Raw genomic sequence first — 22,217 nt, 5'->3', positions numbered from 1 at the left:
ACCATCAACAAAACAATTTACTGGTGCAGCTGGCTGGCCTCACAGTACGAGCGAAGACAAAATGACTGAGTGGACTAATAAACTTTATTTCCGAGGCCCCATTAGCAGAAGGCAGTAAAAGGTGATGTGTCATGACTTGACAATGGAAGTGTAACAAAATATCCCTGTGTACCCGAAATGGGCCAAAAGAGACGGAAGCGAAAAAGTTGTTAGTTGGATTAGTTTCAACAGAAACATGCTTTCAGACATGATTGAAAAAAAATTGGATGCTCTCTGTGAACATGTAAATAAATACAAGTGTAACCGCTCAGGTTGAACACAAACCTATTTTTCCCCCATAGGAAATAAAGGAGATAGACATAATCGCAGACGCCTTCAATTATAAAGTCTGCAATAACTCTCAAGTAAAACTGTAACATCAACTTGTGCTAGTAGGAATGTGACAAGTGGCCGTGATCTTTGTGGAATTTTCTAAAAAAAAAAAAAAAAAAACATAAAATATGGAATGAGCACTTCAAATGCCACTAAAATCCTCCTTAACACATTCACAAAAAACATACTGTTAAATACTTCCTACATTGCTCTTCTTACCAATAATCTTCCATTTGCGCTAATTAAGTCGGGTTTTTAGGACAATTATCGGCGTTTAAAACATCACAGTAACTTTTGCTCGTCATGTCGGAATTTTGGGTTGCCGGAGCGATTGGTGGATATTTTTGACTGAAACTTGTCCATGGAGGCGAGTAGCAGGTGGGCATCATCTACCCGTCACTAAGTGCCTGTCTGTGTTTTCGGCCGACCCACGGGGTCCCACTCCACATCCATCGTTGGCGACAGCCAATCAGCAGCGAGAACATAATTTTCACGTCACACGCAGGCGCAGCACAGGCAGACACGCCCTCAAATAGAGAAAAATACCAAATAAAAACAACAGACAAACGCACAGCGTAATAATCTGTGAAATGAAAACAATATGGGGCACGTCATCGCATCTGTGGGACGGAAAGGTGTACAACAATGTTTTATTTAATCCTTTTCCTTTATTTGGCTGCGTGTCAGGAAGGCGGCACCTGCGTGTGACGTAGGGGTGGGCGGTATGACGATATTAGATTGTTAAGCGGTTTAACGTGTTCGCGATCTCATAAAGCCGAAAGATCGTTTGATCGTCTCCATGGCAGATTCTAAACAGTTCAGCTCTATGGCAGCGCAAAGTCGCTGACGCGTATACCCGACCAACCAATCACAGCACGCACAGTGCACCATATGTGACACTCCCCGCCTCCCTATTTGTTTGTATAGCGGAAAGCTATAGCGGAAAGTCACCACGAAGCAGAGTTGGTCCCGAAAAGAAACTCCACATCCACAGTGTCGATTTGGTTTGGCTTTTCCTCGGGGGAGAAAGCGCAAACCAGTTATTTGCAAAGTTTGCAGAGACTCGGTTCGAACGTCAGCGCCGACAGCCAAAGCAAACGGAGATCAAACACATGGTAGCCAGAGACGGCCGCTAGCTCCAAACTAACACAACCCACGGTAACACAGAAATTTAACAAGAGCACTCCATATGAAAAAACAAGCAAGCAGTGTAAAGAAGTAACTGAGGAAGTGACTTGAAGACATGATTCCCATTAAAACAGTGGAAAACGAGGTGTTTAAAAGACTCTTCAAAGTACTAGACCTGCGTTACGAGCTGTTTTTTTATGTTTACACGATGTTACCTTTTATGTTTACATTCACTGCACATTTTGATAAAAATTGTCACTATTCGAACTAAAACCTGTTCAGAAAGTTTAGTTGACTTAAAATGTCCTTTTTTTTTCCTTTAGAGTTTTATACACATTTTAAATATATTTTATATGTTTAACATGAGGAAAATGGTCAGAAATATGTCTTCAAAAATGATGTAAAAAATGATCATGATAAAATCGTGATCGCGATTTTATTTTTTAAAAATCGAGATATTATATTTTTGCCATATCGCCCACCCCTAGTGTGACGTGGTACCGGTAAAGTGAGTTCTCGATGCCGGTTGGCTGACTCTGACCACCCGACGGGCCTTTACTACAGACGAGAACTCAGAGACGCACTAAAGCACTGAGGATAGCCCACCTCTGGCGAATAGACTACACTTCTGACAAGTATCATTATCACTAGAGGAGAATGAGGAGAAGCTAATCATGCAACACACTGAGCAAGAGGAGAGAACAGGAGAAGACGCAGAAACTATTCGAATTTAATAAGAAGTATACTCACATTAACTCCGTCCCCAAGATCATGGGCACCTTTTCACCGGAGTGGTTGCTCAGGAAACGCAGTCGAAAGAGGTGGTTGGCGCCGGCTTGCCGTGAGCTCAGCATGCCGGCCGTGCCACGGACAGGCGACAGGTTGACCTCCTCGGGCTGGCAGGAGCCCACCCAGATCTCGTCCCTCAGGGCGTAGTCGATCACGGAGTAGCTCTCCTCACTGGGGATGACAAAAGAACACTGTTAACTCTTTCAATGTCAGACATTTTAACAAAAGGGAACTTCTTGCGTGCCAGCCAATCTAGAGCAATCTGAGAGATCATTCAAGGCTCAGAATGTTGTTTGTGACAATGTTACCACAGAAACTCGTTTTTCGTCACACAAAACAAGTTTTTTCTACCTTATTCCATTTTTTGTTAATCAGTAGTAAAACCCAAATCACCTATTTTGGACCAAAAAAACCCTCCCATAGAAAATAAGCTTTTTGTGAAAAGATATATTTTATTCACAACTGTGACTTTGATGCTAATAATTGTTGCTTTCATGATGCCTCAATCATCTCAACAGTCCTTTTCGTCTATAAAATATCAACAACAACAATGAAAAAGGTGCCTTTGGCAGAATAATGTATTTACAATGAATCACCAGGGTTAAAATTTTACATTTGACAAACGTCACAAATTATTTGCATGCTATTTAGTAGTAGTAGTAGTAGTATGTAGTGGTGTGTGTGCATGCATGCATGCATGTGTGTGGCTTCTGCTCCTAAATTTAAATCATCCCTGTCATCTTTTCTCTCTTTTGTGACACTCTTTGTCGTAGAGTTAATATGACAATCCCCCATCTGACAACCTGTTTTTTTTTTTACTTCCCCATCTTAATGATCAAACCAGTTGGCCAAGAGTTTCCCTGCCTATTCCCATAAAAAAAACATAATTGACGGCAATTGACGTCAACGGCACTACTCGTTTGGATTCCCATTGATGGCATTTCAAGGCAACGGCACGTTCTGCCCATATGTGTGGACTGCGTCATGAGTCAAAGCTTGTCTATTGGTAGAGATGTATAATTTCAAGAGCACCAAAGACGTGAAAAGGAGAATTTGAGTTTTGTGAACTGTGAAAATGCATATGATTACTGTTTAAAATACTTGTTGGACATCAAAAACTGGGCAGTACAAGTGATTATCGGTGTTAAACTTTACACCCATGTTCCATCATAGAGATAGACTAGATAGACAGGTTAATGATGTGAAGTGCGGTATCCCCAAAAAACACAGTCATCGTCCTTCATCTGTTACGGCTCTGATAGTACGGCTTAAGGCAGAAAAATTGCCATGTCCACTTTTTCCGCGTCGGTGCCCAGAATAGCGACACGAAAAAAGGGCGGAAATTCCATCTTATTTTATTCAACCCCCTCTCACCCAAACATTAAATTAAGCTCAGGTTTCTTCATCCCGTAATGTTTTAAACCCCTCCGATGCTAAAGAGGGTGAAGTTAATAATGGTCATCTAGACAGGCTCATAAATCTGCAGCTAGATTTTATGACACAATTTACAGCAGTTAAAATAAAAACGTAACCTTTTTCTTTAGCCTGTATTTCCCACGAGTACCTGTCCCTGAGTGTAAGCTTTTGACGGCGAGCGCATACGCTCGGTCGGAAACATCTGGAGCCAATTGTGCAACCTTACATTCGAAGCGTGTTTACGTAGCGCGCCCAAGAACAGGAGCTTAAGGCGAGCCCATGTGGGTTTTATCAACTCGCGAGTGGAACGGCAGCGGGGGGAAGCGGTGTTACGTGAGCCAACGTGTCCATTAGGGCGCACACTCCAAAACAAACGGGAGGGCGTAAGTGTCCAAATGCTTCTGTTTTTGCACCATCACTTCAAAAATATGAACTGTTGGACTGTGGAGCTTGCGGTCGGTCAGGGAATCCAGTCACGGTCTGGAGGGTCTCAACAAGCTTTAAGTGTTGCTCAACCAACGCCACCTGTCGAAGAACACCCCCACACTTCTACCCCACCCATTGTTCGCAAATCAACCACGCCAAACAAGTAGGACTTCTACAAAGAGGAGAACAATAACTATGTTTACATGCAGCCAATATTCAGGTTAAGGTCAAAAGTCGGATTGCACGTGAGTGGACAGAGTTACTCACGCATTTAAATGACCGACGCATTAAACAGCGACGCATGGACGTCGTGATGCCCATTTTGTAGGCGATAAACGATAGACGGGAAACTTAAAAGAATAGTCGGACTAAGCATAGTCGGAAGCCCGTTTTCTTCCGTCTATGTAAATCGTGTATTTTCGCGGTAAAACATAAGATTTTAAACAGGTTACAGCAATTACAGATTGTTTGTTGTCCTGTTGAGTAATAAGTGAAATTTATTTTCACACTTTTGTGAAAAGGGTAAATAAAAGCTAAATAAAGAGGAAAAAATGTATGAAGATAATGATGATTTCCTTCACTCTGCACATTTGTGTTTCATTCTTTAATAATTCACTTAGTAGCAATGCACTGTTACGTATCCAATATGGAGCGGAAGAAGAAGTTACAAAAAAATTATGGGAAAGAAGCTAGAAAAAGCTAATCAGTGTCCAACTTAAACACTAACAGACTTCAACGGCCTTTAACGAAAAGTGTGTAACAGTTTGTACAAGCACTGCACACAGTCCCTGAACAGTAAGCACCAAGGTGTCCAGGCTGGTCCATTTACTTTGAATCATATCTCACAGTGTCACTTTGATCTCAAGTGGGCTGCAGAGGAGCATTTCCGCGACGACTTGCTCATCCCTAAATATTACACATAACTGCAGTGTTTCTTCCTTGTCAGTTTCCATGACTGGTAGCCCTGCAGGTAACATGTCTGGAATGCCATTCATTCGCATGGCGGGGGTGGATGGGATTGGAACACGAGCAGAACCTGCATGGTTGTTTGGTGAGTTGTCCCCGCGTGAGTGGGTGGAAAAAGTGGTCTTAAACGATTTAAGTGGCGCTAATCCAATACAGTACAACCTCTGAGATTGAACATAATTCCTTCCGGCATGCTGTTGCACCTCAACTTTGTTCGGATTTTGAAAACATTGCTCCTGTAGGAAATAATGGAAATATACAGTAAGTCATTTCAGGGGCAAGCCTTTTTTAGTGTCACAATTTTAAAGTAACATATTGTCATTGTCTCTGCATCTTGTATTAATTATTACGTAGATATTTTTTGTTTTGATTTCCAGATCCAAATTTATCAGCATGTTTGTCGTTGAACAGTGATGATGTGAATGTTAACATTTTCCACAACACTATTACTGTAAATGACTCACAAAGATACATTGAGTATTAGTGTTTTTTACATTTTTTGGCTTTACTTTTTTGTTTTGTTTTTATCATTGCATGATATTGATTATATGCCCGGCCCTACCAGTTACGGGGGTCAATTGTATATGTTAGCATTAAGATAGCATGCCATGCTAAACTCAGTGCTGTGTGGTTGCTTTAAATACTTTTGTTTCAAAATGGATCAAATTCAAGTGTGTTGAGGCTAACACAGAGAATAAAGTAGGGCATATTCTTGGGATTATTACGGGCTCACCCACAAAAGAACACAAAGAACGCACCATGACAATAGTGATTGTTTAAAAGATGCCAGGTTAAAAAACAAAAATTAAAAAAAAGAGTTGCGGGAAGTGGAGATGAGAGCGAAGCCAGCTGCTGTGGATCCTTCGGCGTTATGTAAGTGTTCCTGCATAGTAACACAGCAACTCAACGCTTCCCTGCTGCATGACAGCCAAATTTGACACAGGGCCTGCTTTCCACCACATATTCCCACTTTGGATCCAGGAATCTGTTCACTTCAACAAATAATCAACCTGAGCCGTTATTCCGCCATTTTGGCTGAGGAATCGATAAATTCATGAGTTGAGCACGACCTCAAAAGGTTGAAGAGACTGATCGGAAATGATTCTTCTCTACAAAGAGCGAAGCATACCTAGCAATCTAACCTAAACTACTTTGAGATTTTCTCATGTTATCTCATGTGAGTGAGACATGCTAGCCACTAGTGCACCGTGCTTCCCATTTTATGCACACCGCCCCAATAATTTAAAACAGCTCCTCAATGTGTCTTAATGCATCTGTGTGACGTGCTTCCGTCAATGTATCCCAAGATTCAACAATTACAGCCCACTTTTCACCCTCATTATACCTCGGCTGTGTTTTTGTTTTGATGGACAGCATACGGCCAAGTAGCGTGACACTGCAGAACAAACCAATATTATAACAGCTTCTCTCATTTACACTCCCATTTCCCAAAAGCCGTCCTCTTCCAAACGCGAGCTGGACTGCACACACCAAAGCGGTCTGCTTCATCCAGGTTCCATTCCCAGAAAAACATCATATGGAATGTTTCTTTTTTCCCCCGCCCTTCTCTATGATTCTTAGGAATTCTGAGCGCACCAGTCCAGTGACAATCGATTCCAGAGAGCAAATTAGCGAGCGTGATTTAGGAAGGACGTTTTGGGAGGTAAAAAAACACACAGCCACGCTACACACGCTAATGAAAAGCACAGCATTTCTAGGAAGTATTTAGCCTTAAAGCCCATATCCCACTATCTCACTCGCCGAGGTGGCAAGGGGCTGCGGAGTCCAGGAGACTCAAAGGCATATTTTGGCCCGCGGTTTAGCACAGATGCCAGTCAGCTCCTCCCTGGCCTGGCACATTCTGATTGAGTCCCGAACATTTCTCAATTTCTGTTAAGGCTTTCTACAGTTGAAGCATGACCGCTAAGCAGCTTTGGAGCATGTTTGTGACTCCAGAGTTGGAGTGAGCGAGTGTGACAGGGTGGCACAGCGGCATTGCTGCGCCATAAATGTTTGATATTCGTTTTTTGTCAACAACTAATTCACCAATCCATCTCTTGTTCTAAAAGAAATGCAAAAGGGCTCATTATTCACATACACACTGCACAGTGTGCTCACATTGATAAAAAAAAATGTCCGTGCTTCCTCTTTCTCTCGCGCACACGCATTCAACATGAAGCATTAGAAACGGGTATGCCAAGCCGAGCATTGTATGCAAATCAAACACACTTGCTTTCGAAGAGTTGTAGGTGGCAAGTGTTCTGTTTTATATGTGATGGATGCTCCTAGACTGTGTGGCGACCTTTCTGTGAGAACTGTGAAATGACCACACGCCCAGCGCAGCAGAAGGTGACACAAATGAAAAGGAACCACCTCCAAATTTGGATATGCCCTATCACTCGCGGTGTGCACCCCACAAAAGACGGTTGGGTTATATGTTTCTCAATAGAGGAGGTTCAAGACGATTCAAGGATGTAACAATTTTAAAATGTAACAATTTGATTCGGTTCAATTCAGTGGGATTACAATTCAGTTTGATATGGCTGTAGCAACGTTAAATCAATTTATACCTGGTGTGCATCACTCATAAAGGCGATTCGATACGCGTCTCGATACATGGGGTGCAATACGATTCAAGAATCCAAGATTTCTTTAAACGTAACGATTCGCTTCAGTTTATCAAATCCAATTTCTCGATTCAAATCGTTTATTTGTTACACCCCAACCTATCACATGCTGTTGGGTTTAGTCGTGTTCATGTTGTTTTACTTTGGCCAACCAGGTTTCTTATCCGCACCGTGACTACCGGGCCAAATTTTTTGACACTTTCAAAACCTCACTGGGATATCACAGCCTGTCATGTTTGCCCATCCTGTCCCCTCCCCCCAGTGTGATCTCACGCCAGTTTTGTTCCAGAAACGGGGCTGCCGTGGCCACTGGAAACTGTAAATATAGTGTTAGGCAAAGTATGGCCACATGTGGCTTTCTTCACTCTTTGATCCATCCCGATTATAGGTTGACATTATCAAGCGTCCTGTTATTTTTATTGCTGTGAAATCGACATTTTACTTGGCCCATTTGTTTGTCTCAATCACATATGGCCTCAAGAAGAAATGCTTGCCCACTCCTGCTCTAAACTGTCTTTAGGCATGAATGTGTATGTACCCTGCGATTTGGGTGGCAACCAGTCCAGAGTGTACCCCACCTCTCGCCAAAAGTCAGCTCACATCCGACCCTACTTTGAACAATCGCTAAAAAAGAATAATTGGATGGACTTCCTCTGAAGCTGTTCATATACTTACACAATGTAAGTTGACAAGGTGGTGCGAACCAAATGGTTTCAACTTGCCGCCCTCAACGTGTCAAAGTAGGTGAGTTATGTTCAACAGTGCCAACGCCGAACTGCACTTACCTCTTCTTCCGGGTGACGATGAGGACATCGTTGAAGAGGAAGAAGTAGACCTGTTGCCGCGAAGTCCGCTTGAGGAAGATGCCGTTGTCCTCCACGAAGGCCGTCAGCTCGCCTCGCTTCACCATCCACCGGGATGATGAAACCAGTGGGAAAGGCTGCGGGTTGAGACAGGACCTCGAATCGGTAAAAGAGTCTAAAAACGTCTGTATACATATTTTTATTATAATTATTTAATATTAGGTCATGATAAATATGCGCCTACGCTACCTTGATCTTAAAGTCCAGCTGGGAGTTAATGGTGTACATCATCTCAGTTCTCTCCATGGTGCGCGCACCCTCGTTGCATTTCCTTACCACCTGCATGTACAGACACGGATGTTAAAAAATATATTATTAAGAGAAGGTTATTTTTTTCATCATTGTTTCAATCTACAAACACTACAAAAATAAATTAACAGATTTTTGTGAAGATGTAGCACATTTGAGTATCTACAAAAGTGTAATACTAAAATCGATGTTTTATCACTAGGCAATATATTAGACCAAATTTCCTTAACAGAATTAATCTATTCAGTATTTTAAATTATTTTTAAAAAATTTAGCCCTGAATGTCTTTTTTTTTCATTTTTTTATTATTTAATTATGCCATTTAATTATTTATTTAAACTTTTTTTTATTATTATATATGAAGTATATAAGTCGTGTATATAAGAAGTATGAAGTTAAAAGACGTTCTCAAAGAGTAATGGTGTCTGAATTCAGGCATACATGTAATGAGGAGGGTAAAGCTGTACAATTTGGTACTGATCTAAATAAAAATTGTACAGCTTTCATGGAAGTCTCCGCTCTGTGGTTTTCATAAACAGTGTTAGTGATATGACAATAATGCGGATGTTGCCCACTGTTCACTCACTGACCTTGCTGACGGCATGTAAAGCCTTCTTACATTCTTCATACTGCAACGAGTCTTTTGGGGTCTTCTGGCAAATTGTCTGCAGGAGGCAGGGCACGCACATGCAAAAACATAAAAGAAAAAAAACAAAACAGGATCACTTCATTGTGCCTATAAAAGCACAAAACGCCTTATCAGCTTGATAGCGTGTCGAAACTCAAGAGCAGCTGTGGGAAGAAAGCGAAGTGAAACCAAACTTTCTCAGGATCGAGAGGCCTCCATGTGGACTAAACCCCAAAGACTCTTGGGAAACACTCGCAACATTTTGAAGCAAAGGGCGTGAACGTAGCGCACGAGAAAGGAAGAGGGAGAATAACGGACACTGAAAAATAAACACAGTCATCGATAAGGTAGATCAGGCCATGACGTAAGGTCACCTGAACTGAAAGTTTGTGGTTTGTGACTCAAAGCACACGCCCCGAGGCGCTGTTTGCTGTGTAACAACAATTTAACAAGTTACATAAGAGCTCAAGTCTCCTAAGTCCAAAGCTCAGGCACACTCACGTCCATGAGCAAGGGCAAGCGCGTGACCCTCTGCATGGGCAGGATGAGGAAGGAGATCATGGGGAGGTTCCTGCAGTCTGGGTGGCCCTCGATCCTGCTCAGCACCTCCTTAAAAACTGGATTCTTGGATCTGCACCATGAGGAGGAGTAGAAAAAGTAGCATTAGTAAACTGCCAAGGTCAAAGTGTGAGAGTAGTACATTCTGGATGAGAGCCACAGGAGATAAGATAATACGTGTGTGTGTGCGCGCGGTTACTCACAACAGCCTCTGCAGGGTTCGCTGCTGGTAGACCTCGTTGGAGCAATACGTCACGTAAGGATCAAAGTTGGACTCTGCGTGCTTGCAAACGATGGCGCTGATACTGTCGATCACAACGTTGTGCTGGTGTTTCTCCTCCAATTGTTTGAAGAACCTCAAGACAGGACACAGTCACGTTCCCATTAGTCTCTTTTTACATGAACTGTAAAGTTTAGAGGGCGGGGAGCTGGGGGTGATGAAGTCATCTTGCAAATTTTCAGCCTTTGGGGGTAGTACCCGCGGGCGGGATGGTGCTTGTGTGTAATCTAAAGGCCAATAAATCGACAACAATGATGGGGGATGCAAAGCTCAGTTGCCCTTCTGCATATCCACCTCCATTTTGGAAGACTTTTGGAAGATTTTGTTGTAAAAGCCGTATTGTGCAACACAATGAGCCCACTATTATTGTTGATGATGTTGGGTCGTTTATCTTTATCTGTCCTGCAATTATGTGCCCCGGCTGGGATGGACCCCAGGTCACTCGGGATCCGAATGACAACGGGCTATAGAATTTAGAACAGGTGGATGGAGTTGTTTGAGGCGACGCAAGAAAACGGAGCCCTGTAGCAAAGCGGAGACTGCGGAGTGTAATATTGCAGCGTACAAAATAAAGGCACAGCAGCAGGTGTTTACCCATGCGAAATTGGATCAGTATGTTTGGGACTTTGGTAGTATCTGCCGTTGCCGGTGCTACCCAGTGGAAGAGGGGCATTAGCCAGAGGCGTCAGGGGAACATGCAGGACATGACAGATGCAGGAGTTTGAAAAGGCAGGAAACATCCCCAACACCTTTCTCTTGTAAGATCACAGAAGAGGAACTCCACACCTCTTAAAATAGAGACACGGTCCAACATTTAACGCAACAACAGAGGCTTTTTCCCCTTCCTGTGGTGCAGCAGATGGTCTGTTTAACAGCAGGCAACAAAAAAGGGCCTTAGCGTGTCATGTGAAGATTGCAAACAGGAAGGCAACAAACGCCGACCTTGACCAGCAGCGAACTTTTGCAAAAAAAGATCCTCATGTGGCGCTCGACCGTGCCACTCCACACTATGTGTCCATCAAGAGGAGACAATGCATTTTAGGAGCTCTCCTGTGCACACAGGATCAAAAGCTTCATGAGTTATCCTAAACATCTATTCTGGGCTCTAACAGGTCAAGGATGTGAGCTCCCACAGGGGGCAAGACTCACTGCCCCTACCCCTGTGGCTTCATGTTGTTGTCATGAGGGAATGTGAAGGATGACGCAACAAAGGCTACGTTTACATTGACGCCATTTGAGTTTGGGATATGTACAAACAGTGTAAAAGCAATTACAATACAGGAGAACTAAAGATAACGTGCTTATCCAAACTGTGGCTGCTAAGGCTGAATTGACACCTACTTCTAATGCAGCATAAGGACATTTAGCTGCTTAGCCCAATTCAACTTTGTTGCTAGCCAAAACAGCAGCGCCTATTGGAGCATGTAACCAGTCTCTTAGATGAACAAATTCCCTGCACTGTTTTAAAGACAATCTTATTTAAATTCATGTGAAGATGGCATATTTTCCCTCCGTTGTCATTCTGGTGACATGATTTCTCTGCGTTTCTCTGTAAAAGCCATTCTTATTTCTTTTTTTTTTTAAACTCCAGTTTCACTGTACATAATATATTATATAACTCCAATTACACTATTTGGCGAAATACGCTAAATTGTGACACACTTTATGATGATATGATGATAATGTAAGGAATGCAAGTAAATGAGCTGTCTCATAACCTGAGGCGGTTACTGAAATACAATCACGAACGCACCTGCATGTAAAATGCTCAAAACCTCCCCACTAGCCTTCACATCACTCACTGCCAACGTCACAGGATGCCTGTAAGCGTGATGCAAGTTTATGCAACTTTCTGTCACATAGTAACCCCGAATTCCAGCATCTCTGTCTCTTGTTTGACGGGTGCTACGGGCCATTTGTATATCTTAGCTGCCCAGTGCGCCGGTGTGGAGGGTATGGCAGAATGAGGCGAGTGTGGAGTGAAATACACAAGGGGTCACGGCAAGTCTCAACAGAATGAAAGGAATTTGCCCGTGGATATGCAATGAGGCAATTGGCACAATGTATACCAAATCCATGGTAAAAGGAACATTTTAAGCAAATGTATTAATTCAAATTCATAAAATTAGGATGCATATAAGGGTTCTCGCTGAGCAAAGGCCAGGTCACAGAATCTGTGAACAAAACACAGCCAAGAACAGTTGTTGATGCTGTTTGAAGCCTGCATGCATGCATGCATGCGCTCATCTGGACAAGGTCAACCATGACAAAGTTACCACAAATGGTCTTTCAAGGGCTCCCATTTTCACACTGACATACGATTAAAAGCCCCACAGGAAAATACTGAAATCCAAACAACTGCTAAACCAATTTCAGGTGCAAAAACCCCGGTTAAATTGGTAAAAAGTAGGTATCCACCAATCTGAATGATGCTTGGAATCATACCAAAAACAGGCTAAAATGGAATGAATGTTATTTTGCATAGCAGTTAAACTCAAATATTACGTAATAAAAATTAAATAATAAATAATAAAATTACGTAATTTGCAAAATTGTACGTTTAGTTGAGTCTCATTTAAATGTTGCATAATCTTGGTCCATTGGGAAATGACTGGGCTCTATTGTAATTCAAATTAACTGACAATAAATTTACAATTGCAACAATTTTTTGACGAAGACTAAGACGACTCCGATTTTGAGGAAACTGAAGGGATGTTGAGGTCCAGATTAACTAAAGTGGAAGTCAACCCAAATATTTTCTTGACAAAATATGTTTTATGCCGCCCCACTAGTCGAAACACGGCATTCTGATTAATAATGCATCTGTGGAATATGAGTTAAGCAGTAAAATCCACCCATTTTTGTCCATCTCAAAGGGCGGCCATTTTGCCACTTGCTGTCGACAATCACAAAATGTCGAAAATGACATTAGAATTGCTCAGGGCTCAGGTAACGACTAATCGTGACTCAGCTTCATAAAACAGGTGAGCTGTGATTGGTTGTTACCTGAGCAACTGTGATGCCATTTTCAGTCAACAGTAAATGACAAAATGGCCTCCCCCACGAGATAGCTAAAAATGTGAATTTGCTGCTTAACTCATATTGCAAAAATGCAATATAAATCAGAATGCCGTGTTTAGACTAGTGGAGGTGCATCAAACATATTTTTGAAAAGAAAATTTTGGGGTTGACTTCCTCTTTATGATTTAAGTACTAATAACAGATGAATTGAAGTAAAAAATGAAAAATGTTAAATATTATTTTTTCTGCATGCCTGCTGATCTCAAAACACAATATGTGTCATGTTTGTATTTAAAACAGAGGCAATAGTCTCAGTTTATTCCCATTAATTGCTATTAATTCCCATGAAAACCATGTTTCTCTGCTTAGTAAACTTCCCATGGAATTTACCACAAATGTTCCACCCTTACACCCACACAAGTGTTTTTTTTTTTGTTTTTTTTCAATGAATGTCATTTGGGACAAAACATGTTAATAAATTCTCATGTTTGTAGCATCATTGTCAGGAATGGGCGCGCGGAATCCCTGGTAAGACTGTATCAATATTTAAACGACATTCCAAAGTAAACACATTCTGGCGCCAGGAATCTGAATGGACGTGCTGCTCTTTGTTCATTGCGTACTCTTTACTCTTGACCGGTTTTAAAGTGTAAATTGGGAAGCTTGGGGAAGATCACCAATGTTTCCAATTTGACTGTTTATAGGATTTCTTAGAAGTCTGTTGTCATTTAGCGTCTCTAGCTAAATCATCATGGACAGATCCAGTCGGAGGGTTTATTGAACAACTGACAACCGAAACAAATAAAAATACAGTTTTGACTTAATCTGCCTTTTAGTCTGAATCCCTTCTTAGAATTCTTAGAATCGGCTTTGTGTCTGCCAGCGGAGACCATGATCAAGCTGCATGCTGAAAATAAGCCAGGCTGCGAGTGTAGAAAGAAGGCAAATGCCGTGGTGTTTATAGACACACCTCACATGGAAGTGAGTGCGCTCTCCCAAGTGTTGAAGTGCTATTAAATGCGGAATTATCCGGCTCATTGGCCGACAGCAAAATACCGCAAACTTTTTATGAGGTACGCGGGTAGCCAAAAAAACCCTGCACTTTTGTCATTAGAATCTCATTTTAGTCGACTAGCAAAGCACACAGAGCATCACTAGAACATTGTAACGTGGATGTTTGTATTTCTTACTTTTTGCTGGCCTCGCAGACGTCGGTAATGTTGGAGAAGAGGTGGTGGTGTTCCGTCTTGGTCATGGCCTCGCTGAGCTCCGGCGAGTTCTTGAACATGCGGATGAGGATCTCCAGACTGTGGAGGTACGAGTGCTCGGAGGAGATCACCTCAAAGATGGCCTGAAGAGGAGTACTACTTTATTTGTCATGACTGTGTTTCAGATGTACTGAATAGACAAAAGTATTGGAACACCTGACTGATAAGCAATGTAATAGCATACTGATACTCGGGCCTAATTTGAGCAGTCTTCCGCCATTGCGATCAAAGTCAACAATGGCCTGATTATAGCATGTCTCTGAAAAATTTGCCTGAGCGATTAACCTGTGGTGAGATTTTGTATGAGACGATTTTGGCGCGTGTCTGAGGGAATTCTGAACCACCATAATTTGTAAGGTCGCATTCTTCGTCGTAGTTCATCCCAAATGAATTTCCTGGGGTTGAGCTCAGGGTTATGTACAGGTTATTCCAGACCGAAAATCATTGAAGCATCCTTTGATCGATTTTGCTTTGTGCACTTGGAACAGGAAAAAGGGGCTTCCCCAAATTGAGAGGACTGAGCAAAAAAAATAAATAAATCCAACATCAGATTGATTAATGATTTAACTAAGGTGTGTCTCAAGACTTCTGTCCAGCAATATTTGTCAATATGGAACTCAAGAAGAATGTGTATCAAAGGCAATCATTTACACTAAAGATACAGTAAGACCGCCAGTGAATCAGTAGTCTTTCATTGGCTTTTTCATTGGTCTAGCAGCGTTTGAAGAGACTCGATTTACAGCCATGGAACTACATGAATAAGATCTGAAAAAGTGATGCGTGGCATTCCATTAGGAGCCAAAATAAATGTAAAATATAATCAATACCTCTTGTCTTTTGCGTTCTTCCTGACTCATCCGATCAAACAGACCGCTTTTCTTGACCTTGGTTGGAGAAAACATTTCGGTCAGTAACACACCTTTGGCATCAAGAGTTACATTTCCAACTTGCTTCACAGGGGTTCTCCTCTGCATTTATAGCAAGTGTGTGCAGCAATTGCGTCTGTTGTCCCAGCGCACAATGACTGGAGCACTTAACATACCGCACTCTGCGGGAAGGGGAGCAACAAAGTTGTTGTCGAAAGCGGGACAAGAGACCTTCATTGCATAAGAACGCCCATGGCGACGGATGACACGCTGACGTGAAAATAACAAATGGCCTGCCGTTGTGTTCATTGAGTATCATTTGGCTGTGAGCACAGAAGAGGAATGTAAAATGTGTTTGAATACGATCGAAACCTAAGTGAGCTTTTGGAAAGGACTGGGTGTGACCTGTGAAGGGAAATTAACGAATTCTGCCAGCGCCTTTGTCGTGAAGAAGTTGAGCCTGAATTAGAAGCCCGCCTCAGACTTGAGTTACACATTTATTACAACAGCAAGGCCCTGGGACACCTTCTGCTTCAAATGAAACATGCAAGAACACTCTCTTAATGGCCAAGCTCCAAGACTGCTCCTCATGCTGGAAAGACACCAGGAAGTGAGACTGCTTCATCTCTAGTATCTGGCCTAACGCCCAACTGGGAACAAACAAACCAACATCAAACCAGCAAATACCTCTTGAGGCTTCACCACACAATCTAATTGGCCTAAATGTTCTTATTTAATGCTGTAGAGATGAAGCACATTTTCAAGTAAACATTGGAATATAGGGTTTTTACAATCTGTTGCCTACTCAGCTTGCCCATTCTAGCTTGAATTTGTAGGAATGCGATGTAGTTAGTCAAGGTAATTAGAAGAACATGTTCTTTTTTTAAACGTTAGTAAATATTGTTATTTTACCTATAAATGGTCTGAAAACATTTTGGTAGACCCTTAATGTGGAAGTCAACCCAAACCAATTTTTTCCAAGAATATATTCCATCCAAGCCCACTAATTGAAACAAGGCATTCTGATAAATATTGCATTTGTGGAATAAGAGTTAATCCACTCATTTTTAGCCAGCTCTTGGGCGGCCATTTTGTCACTTCTGTCGACTGAAAATGACATCACAAATACTCAGGGCTCAGGTAACCAATCACGGCTCGCCTGTTTTCTGAAGTATAGCGGTGATGCATAACTCCTATTCCACCAACGCAATATTAATCAGAATGCCGTGTTTCAACTAGTGGGCCTGCTGGGAACATATTCTTCAAAAAATATGTTTGGGTTGATTTCATCTTTAAGACCTTAATCACTCTGAAATGAATTTGTCGCCATATTTTGGAGTAGAAAACTGGGTATGGAAATAATAACCGATGAAATTAAGCCTTAAAAATAAGTTTGACTACATGGAATTGATTGTTGATAAATGAAGTGTTGCACTACTTAACCATAATCAGTTCAATTAATGGCTGTTGATTCCAATGAGTTTGCTGTCCAAACTAAAAACCAACATGTCCTCATCTCCAATCAGAAGTCAAGCTACTTCCAATAAGACCTCTCTTATTGCACACTGGCATCAAAAGAGGAGTTTTAAAAAAGTGCGAGAAATTCTCTCATCTCAATGAACAATTACATACGTCCACCTCAGTCACTCCAAAAAATATAATGCTTAACTGTGCAGTTTATCTGAAACACCGTCAAATGGAATGCAGGGAGGAGATACAATGGGGAAAACTGGTAATTCTGGTTCTCGGCTCCTTTAGAGTTTTGAATTGTCAGAACAGGACAGTGACAGCATTGTACCTATGCGTCCTCCCAAATGCTAAAATAACTTTGATCCCAAAAGCAAACGATTTTGCGGTCTAGCAGAAATGCCTATAGTCGAGTTTAACAGACTGGTGATGATGTACGGTACGGTACATCATTTCAGATCAGGACAGGATGTTATTGTTGTCCTTTAATCTCTTACTGGTCACTTTCAATCTATCCTTTCACATGTTTTATCACGTCTCACCAAGTCAACAAACCGATGAGGATACCCAGGAATAAACAAACCAACTCATGATTTCCTAGAGTACATTCCCTCCATTCCGATTTCTAACTGCATTATGCAACTTCAGCGACCGCACGTCCCTCTAAAGGCAGCATTTTAGGCATAGCTTCAGTCTGACAAAATAAGAGGAGCTAGCCAACACACTGGCATGAGAATATGCAGTGCTCCCCAAAAGACGTCTGGCTGACTGACTGCCTCCCTGTTCTTAAAGAAGTGCGCCTGCACTCTTGGCTGAGCGCAGTCACCGACACTCACTGAACTGGATATGACGGCATTCTTGAGAATGCGCACATTCCAAGTACTGTATACTCTATTTGGCTAAAGAGACGGAACAAAAATGGAGGGAGGGGAAAAGAATTAAGTAGTCTTGAGACTAATTCATTATGAGTCAATGTTGAAAAGGTCGACTTAGGGGTTAGGCAAGTATGAGGTATTAAAAATTGAAATATCAATCAGAATCAATTTTTTGGTGGAAAACAAGGTGTATTGTTTAGATGTAGTATCTCTGTGGGAAAATCCACTTGTTGTGTTTTTGGGGTATTTTTTGTATGATTTCTTACTAGATTTTTACAACACTACGTAACATAAACACGGTCACTCTTGGTATTGAGCATACTCTGCTTGCCAAGCTTTGTACTCCAATATTAAACGATGAGTTTGTTTTCTGAGCATTTACAGCGTACTTTTGTTCAAATGTACACGTGTCTGGTTTCATCGTTTGAATGACAATATCGTCTGCTGTAAATCAGAGATGTCCAGCTCAGGTCCTCAAGGGCCGCTTTCCTGCCTATTTTCCATCTGTCCCTGCTGCAATACACCTGATTCAAATGTTCAGCTCATCAGCGAGCGCTATCGAAGCTTGATAACAATCATGATCTTTTCAATCGGGGGTGTTGCAGCAGAGATAGATTGAAACCTTGAGGACCGAGTTTGGACACCCCTGGTCTAAATCTTTTGTAGTGTTTCAGAGTTTTGCGCAGGGATGGCGCTACACCGGGGCTGGGGAGGCGGGGGGTGGGGGGTCTATAGCCCTGTGAGAAATCTGTGTTGACCCAGTTCAGTCCCTCTGGCATTTTATTTGATATTATAGAAACATTTATAAATTAATTTTCTCAGCCCGCTTATGTATCGGTCAAATCTCCCTTTAGCCCCGGTAGAGAGAGAAATCCTGAAGCCCTCCCAAGTTTTATATGCATACTGTCCATATGAAACATTAAGCACAAGTCCTACAGCTCAAATGTCATAAACAACTGTCCACAACTTTGGAAACCTTTAAATTAAGGTTAGTTAAATACTTGTGACTAAATCTCCTGGAACTTGAAGTATGTCATGTCTGCAAAAATGTCTAACACCACCAGCATATGTCTGTAATATCGAGTGTCTGTAATGTCTAACCACAGTAAGCTGGCTCCAGGACGTCCGGATAGGTCTGTATTGCAACAAGATGCCGTTATCGGCTGGAGCGTCTCCGGAATCAGCATCCTCATCCGAATCGTTATGTAATGCCTTTTCCTGATAGTTCTGGTACAGTTCCTCCTCTGAAAGACATTTTTCGAGAAGAAAGGATTAGTGTCTGAGAAAAGGATCGAAAATGACAACATTGGTGGGGTTATGAGAGAAACGCGATACTGAAGGCCTGCTCTCACCTTCGCTGTCAAAGGTGCGTTGAGGGGTCAGAATGTTCTTCTTGTCAGGAATCTGAAAATAGGATACGACACATGTGGGATTGTACATACACATAAACTCTGGCACCTGTCCCTGAACTGTCTGTTGACCTCTATCTCAGAGCCACAGTGTGTGTGAGTGTGACGAGCATTACATCATTGTCTTCCAAGCATCAAATAATAGATGTCCTTGTAAGGCTTTGTTCTGATTTCTGGAGTAAGTACAGGAACTCTTTCCACCTTGAGACTTCATGTCCACATTGAGGAATACACAATAGCCTGATCATGTGCTTGATTTGTGTTGTTGACTGCTTATCTTGATACCATTATCTTTATAGGACTTGCTCAGCTTACCTTGCTCTTTCTTGTGCCAGTAGGAGTTGTCGGGCTGTCAGGCTTGGGTGCCCCTGGGCTGGTGGGCTTTACAATGCAAGGACTGCCTGGTTTGGCTGGAGGAGTTTTATTATCGTTATCTAATCCCTTCATGGCGGCCTGGGAAAGTGCCTGGGCCTCCAGATCGACTCCGGTGACAACAGCCCTCCGGTAGGATGTACTCCTCAGCCCCCTCCTTAGAGTCCCCGGGCTTTCGTTTTCCCCATCAGTCCCTTCCCCGTGCACCCCTCCCGTAGAAAAGTAGGCCCCTGTTTCCACCATGCTGAGTGTTTTTAAAGTCCGCTTGGGAGCATCTAAACCCAGAAGCCCTGCCAACCCTTGGCCTTGTGGCCCGGATGCAGTCGTCTTGCTCTGTCGACTACCTGAGGCTAAGCCCTTAGGGATGATCTGCTGGGTTCCCATCTTCAGAGCAGCGGGGCTGTGGGTGCTGAGTACGATAGAGGGAGCGGGTGAGATACACGGGGACAGGGAAGGGGAGGGGGAAGAAGAAGGAGCATGCCTTGCATCTTGGGAGATGGCGGGCGAAGGCGACGGCTGTCTGAGAAGGGGAGGCCGGCTGTCGGTTGGCGAGGACGAGCGCGGTGTTGGGGGGTCCGAGGAGGTGAGGGAAGACAGGGAGGGGATGCTCGAGGTGGAGCTGTGGGAAGGAGTCCTTCTTGCAGGAGGATACGGGCTTGACGGAGATGAGAAGGACAGTTCAAGGTGGTTATTGTTCAGGGTATGTTGAACAGTTTCATGTGAGGGTAGGTTATGATATGATGGAGTCTTTTCCTTTGGCAAATTCAGGCTAAACACACTGGAAATGAGTGCTTGAGGAGAGCGGACACACTTGTCAGGCCAAGCCGTTCTTCCATTGCTATGATTTACTGTGTTGTACTCTCCATTACTCACTTTGTTGTCCAGTGAGGCCGATCTGCTGCCATCTGACTTGAACTTTGACAAGGAGAAGCGTCCATTGGAGATGTGCCCAATACTAATACTTCGAACCACTCTGGACTTTTTGGAAGGTTTGTGTAAAACGTGTTTCAGCACCGTTGCATTCTTGCCTCCACCCTGAGATGTAACCACCAGTTTCTCAGCCGGCTGGCTCAAGGTGAAAGCGCACTTATCCTCCTCTGCGAAGTCGGTCATTATGACGCCGTTGGTGTGGTAACTACGCGGCCGCGGCTTCCTCAAATCCGGCGTGCTTCTGTGGTTGTCAGTACGGCGCTTCCACAGGGGCATGATATTGTTGTTGGACAGGTCCACGTCGTTGCCGATATCCATGGTCCACACTTGTCCGCTCCCCTATCTGCGTCACAGCCGGAAGGCCGCAGTGCAAACACCGCCGCCCTGCCGAGAGCCGATCTCAACCCTTGGGCCAAACAAAGAAGAATAGCAGTTCAATCAGCCATGTCCAGATTCCCACAGTTTACTCATTAACAGATAAAACTTGTCACTCAAACCAGTAACACCTAGAAGGGGACAGCAACATGTAGTTAGGAAACTTTTGTCGCTGTCTTCGGTCAAGCGAAATGTCCTCAATACCAACGGTAAACAGTTGTCACTCAATACACACGAGTACATCATTGTCATTTTTAGGGTACAGTCTCGGCTGGGTGGTTTTGTGTTCTTATTGCATGACTTTAAGCATCAGAATTGTGTTCTTTACTGAGAACAATTGTGTACCAACCAACAAAACAAGGCCAAATAGTACATTGTGTAGTTTTGACTGAGGGAGGAATGTGCATACGTAGGTCAACAGAGTGTAACCTTATTGAAACAGGTACATGAAGTTTATAATTAGCAGTATAAGGTACATTAGCGTACATTTGATCACTGTCACTTATATTCAAACCCTATTTCTCACATTTGTACCAAACCAAATGAGAACAATACCAGTCTTTTAACACCTCAGAAGTAAATCCTGGAAAATTGAAAACGCAACAGAATACTATGCAGTCATTTCTTTGAAAGTTTCATTTTCACCTGAAGCAGAAACGTGCAGTCAGTTAACTTGCCGCAGGTCGACCATGTTCTCCTAAAACTCCTAAATTCCGAGGACTTAATCCAACATCGCATGGGAACCCACGCACACAAAAAGCGCGTGAAAGCTGATTTGGAGGCAAAACAATGTGAAGTGAACACAGAGGAGTACAGTGCAGTGCGCGGCAAAGAGCGTATCTGAGGCGGGGCGGGTTGGACCGGCCAGAGGGGTAAAGTCTCTCTGGGCCAGGGGGCGGGGATAGGAGTAGAAAGGAGACACCGCTCGTCCGGTTCTCATGTAGAGACCCCCAAGTGGGCAGTATCGACCGTCTAACGAGTTCTAAAAGAACAATCTGACGATTACACATTTAGTGCTTTTACTTTGAAAACTAAAATATGTATTTATTCATTTACATATTTATTTATTTGTTTATTTGTTTTGCTGCAAAGGAAAACAATGCAAAACGATTTTTAATCATTCAATTAACTCATAATTATAATAATAATAATGTATAATGTGATTACACAACCGCGGTATTTAAATGTGTAAGACTTACCATTAAATATGTTACTTAACTGAACTTGAACCTGCTCTAAATGTACAATAACGAGCGCTGGTGCTCAGACTTGTGGCAATAGTGCGCCACCGTGTGACTATTGGCGCTGTTGCAACAACCCATCCATTGGATG

At 42.7% G+C, this 22,217-nt stretch overlaps 1 protein-coding gene across 1 annotated transcript in view; it reads right to left on the bottom strand.

Annotated features, from left to right (window-relative positions):
* LOC147145107 (rho guanine nucleotide exchange factor 26-like) overlaps positions 1–21,718 on the bottom strand; it is a 34,028-nt gene extending 12,310 nt beyond the window's left edge. Inside the window, exons 1-12 of the mRNA XM_086035331.1 lie at positions 21,531–21,718; positions 19,524–20,916; positions 19,152–19,203; positions 18,901–19,043; positions 15,419–15,475; positions 14,514–14,674; positions 10,226–10,378; positions 9,966–10,095; positions 9,427–9,501; positions 8,777–8,866; positions 8,510–8,664; positions 2,251–2,460 (exon numbers count right to left, since the gene is read on the bottom strand). Of these exons, the coding sequence (XP_085891457.1) occupies positions 2,251–2,460; positions 8,510–8,664; positions 8,777–8,866; positions 9,427–9,501; positions 9,966–10,095; positions 10,226–10,378; positions 14,514–14,674; positions 15,419–15,475; positions 18,901–19,043; positions 19,152–19,203; positions 19,524–20,828 (2,531 nt within the window). The 5' untranslated portion in view covers positions 20,829–20,916; positions 21,531–21,718. The remainder of the gene's footprint in view (positions 1–2,250; positions 2,461–8,509; positions 8,665–8,776; positions 8,867–9,426; positions 9,502–9,965; positions 10,096–10,225; positions 10,379–14,513; positions 14,675–15,418; positions 15,476–18,900; positions 19,044–19,151; positions 19,204–19,523; positions 20,917–21,530) is intronic.
* Positions 21,719–22,217: the final 499 nt, after the last annotated feature.

This window comes from Filicampus tigris, chromosome 7 (genome assembly GCF_054856515.1).
Source record: "Filicampus tigris isolate MCC_2025a chromosome 7, RoL_Ftig_1.0, whole genome shotgun sequence".
In the NCBI taxonomy this organism is placed as follows: Eukaryota; Metazoa; Chordata; class Actinopteri; order Syngnathiformes; family Syngnathidae; genus Filicampus; species Filicampus tigris.
The sequence above is the reverse complement of the archived record's forward strand: the minus strand, read 5'-3'. Positions and strand labels throughout refer to the sequence as shown.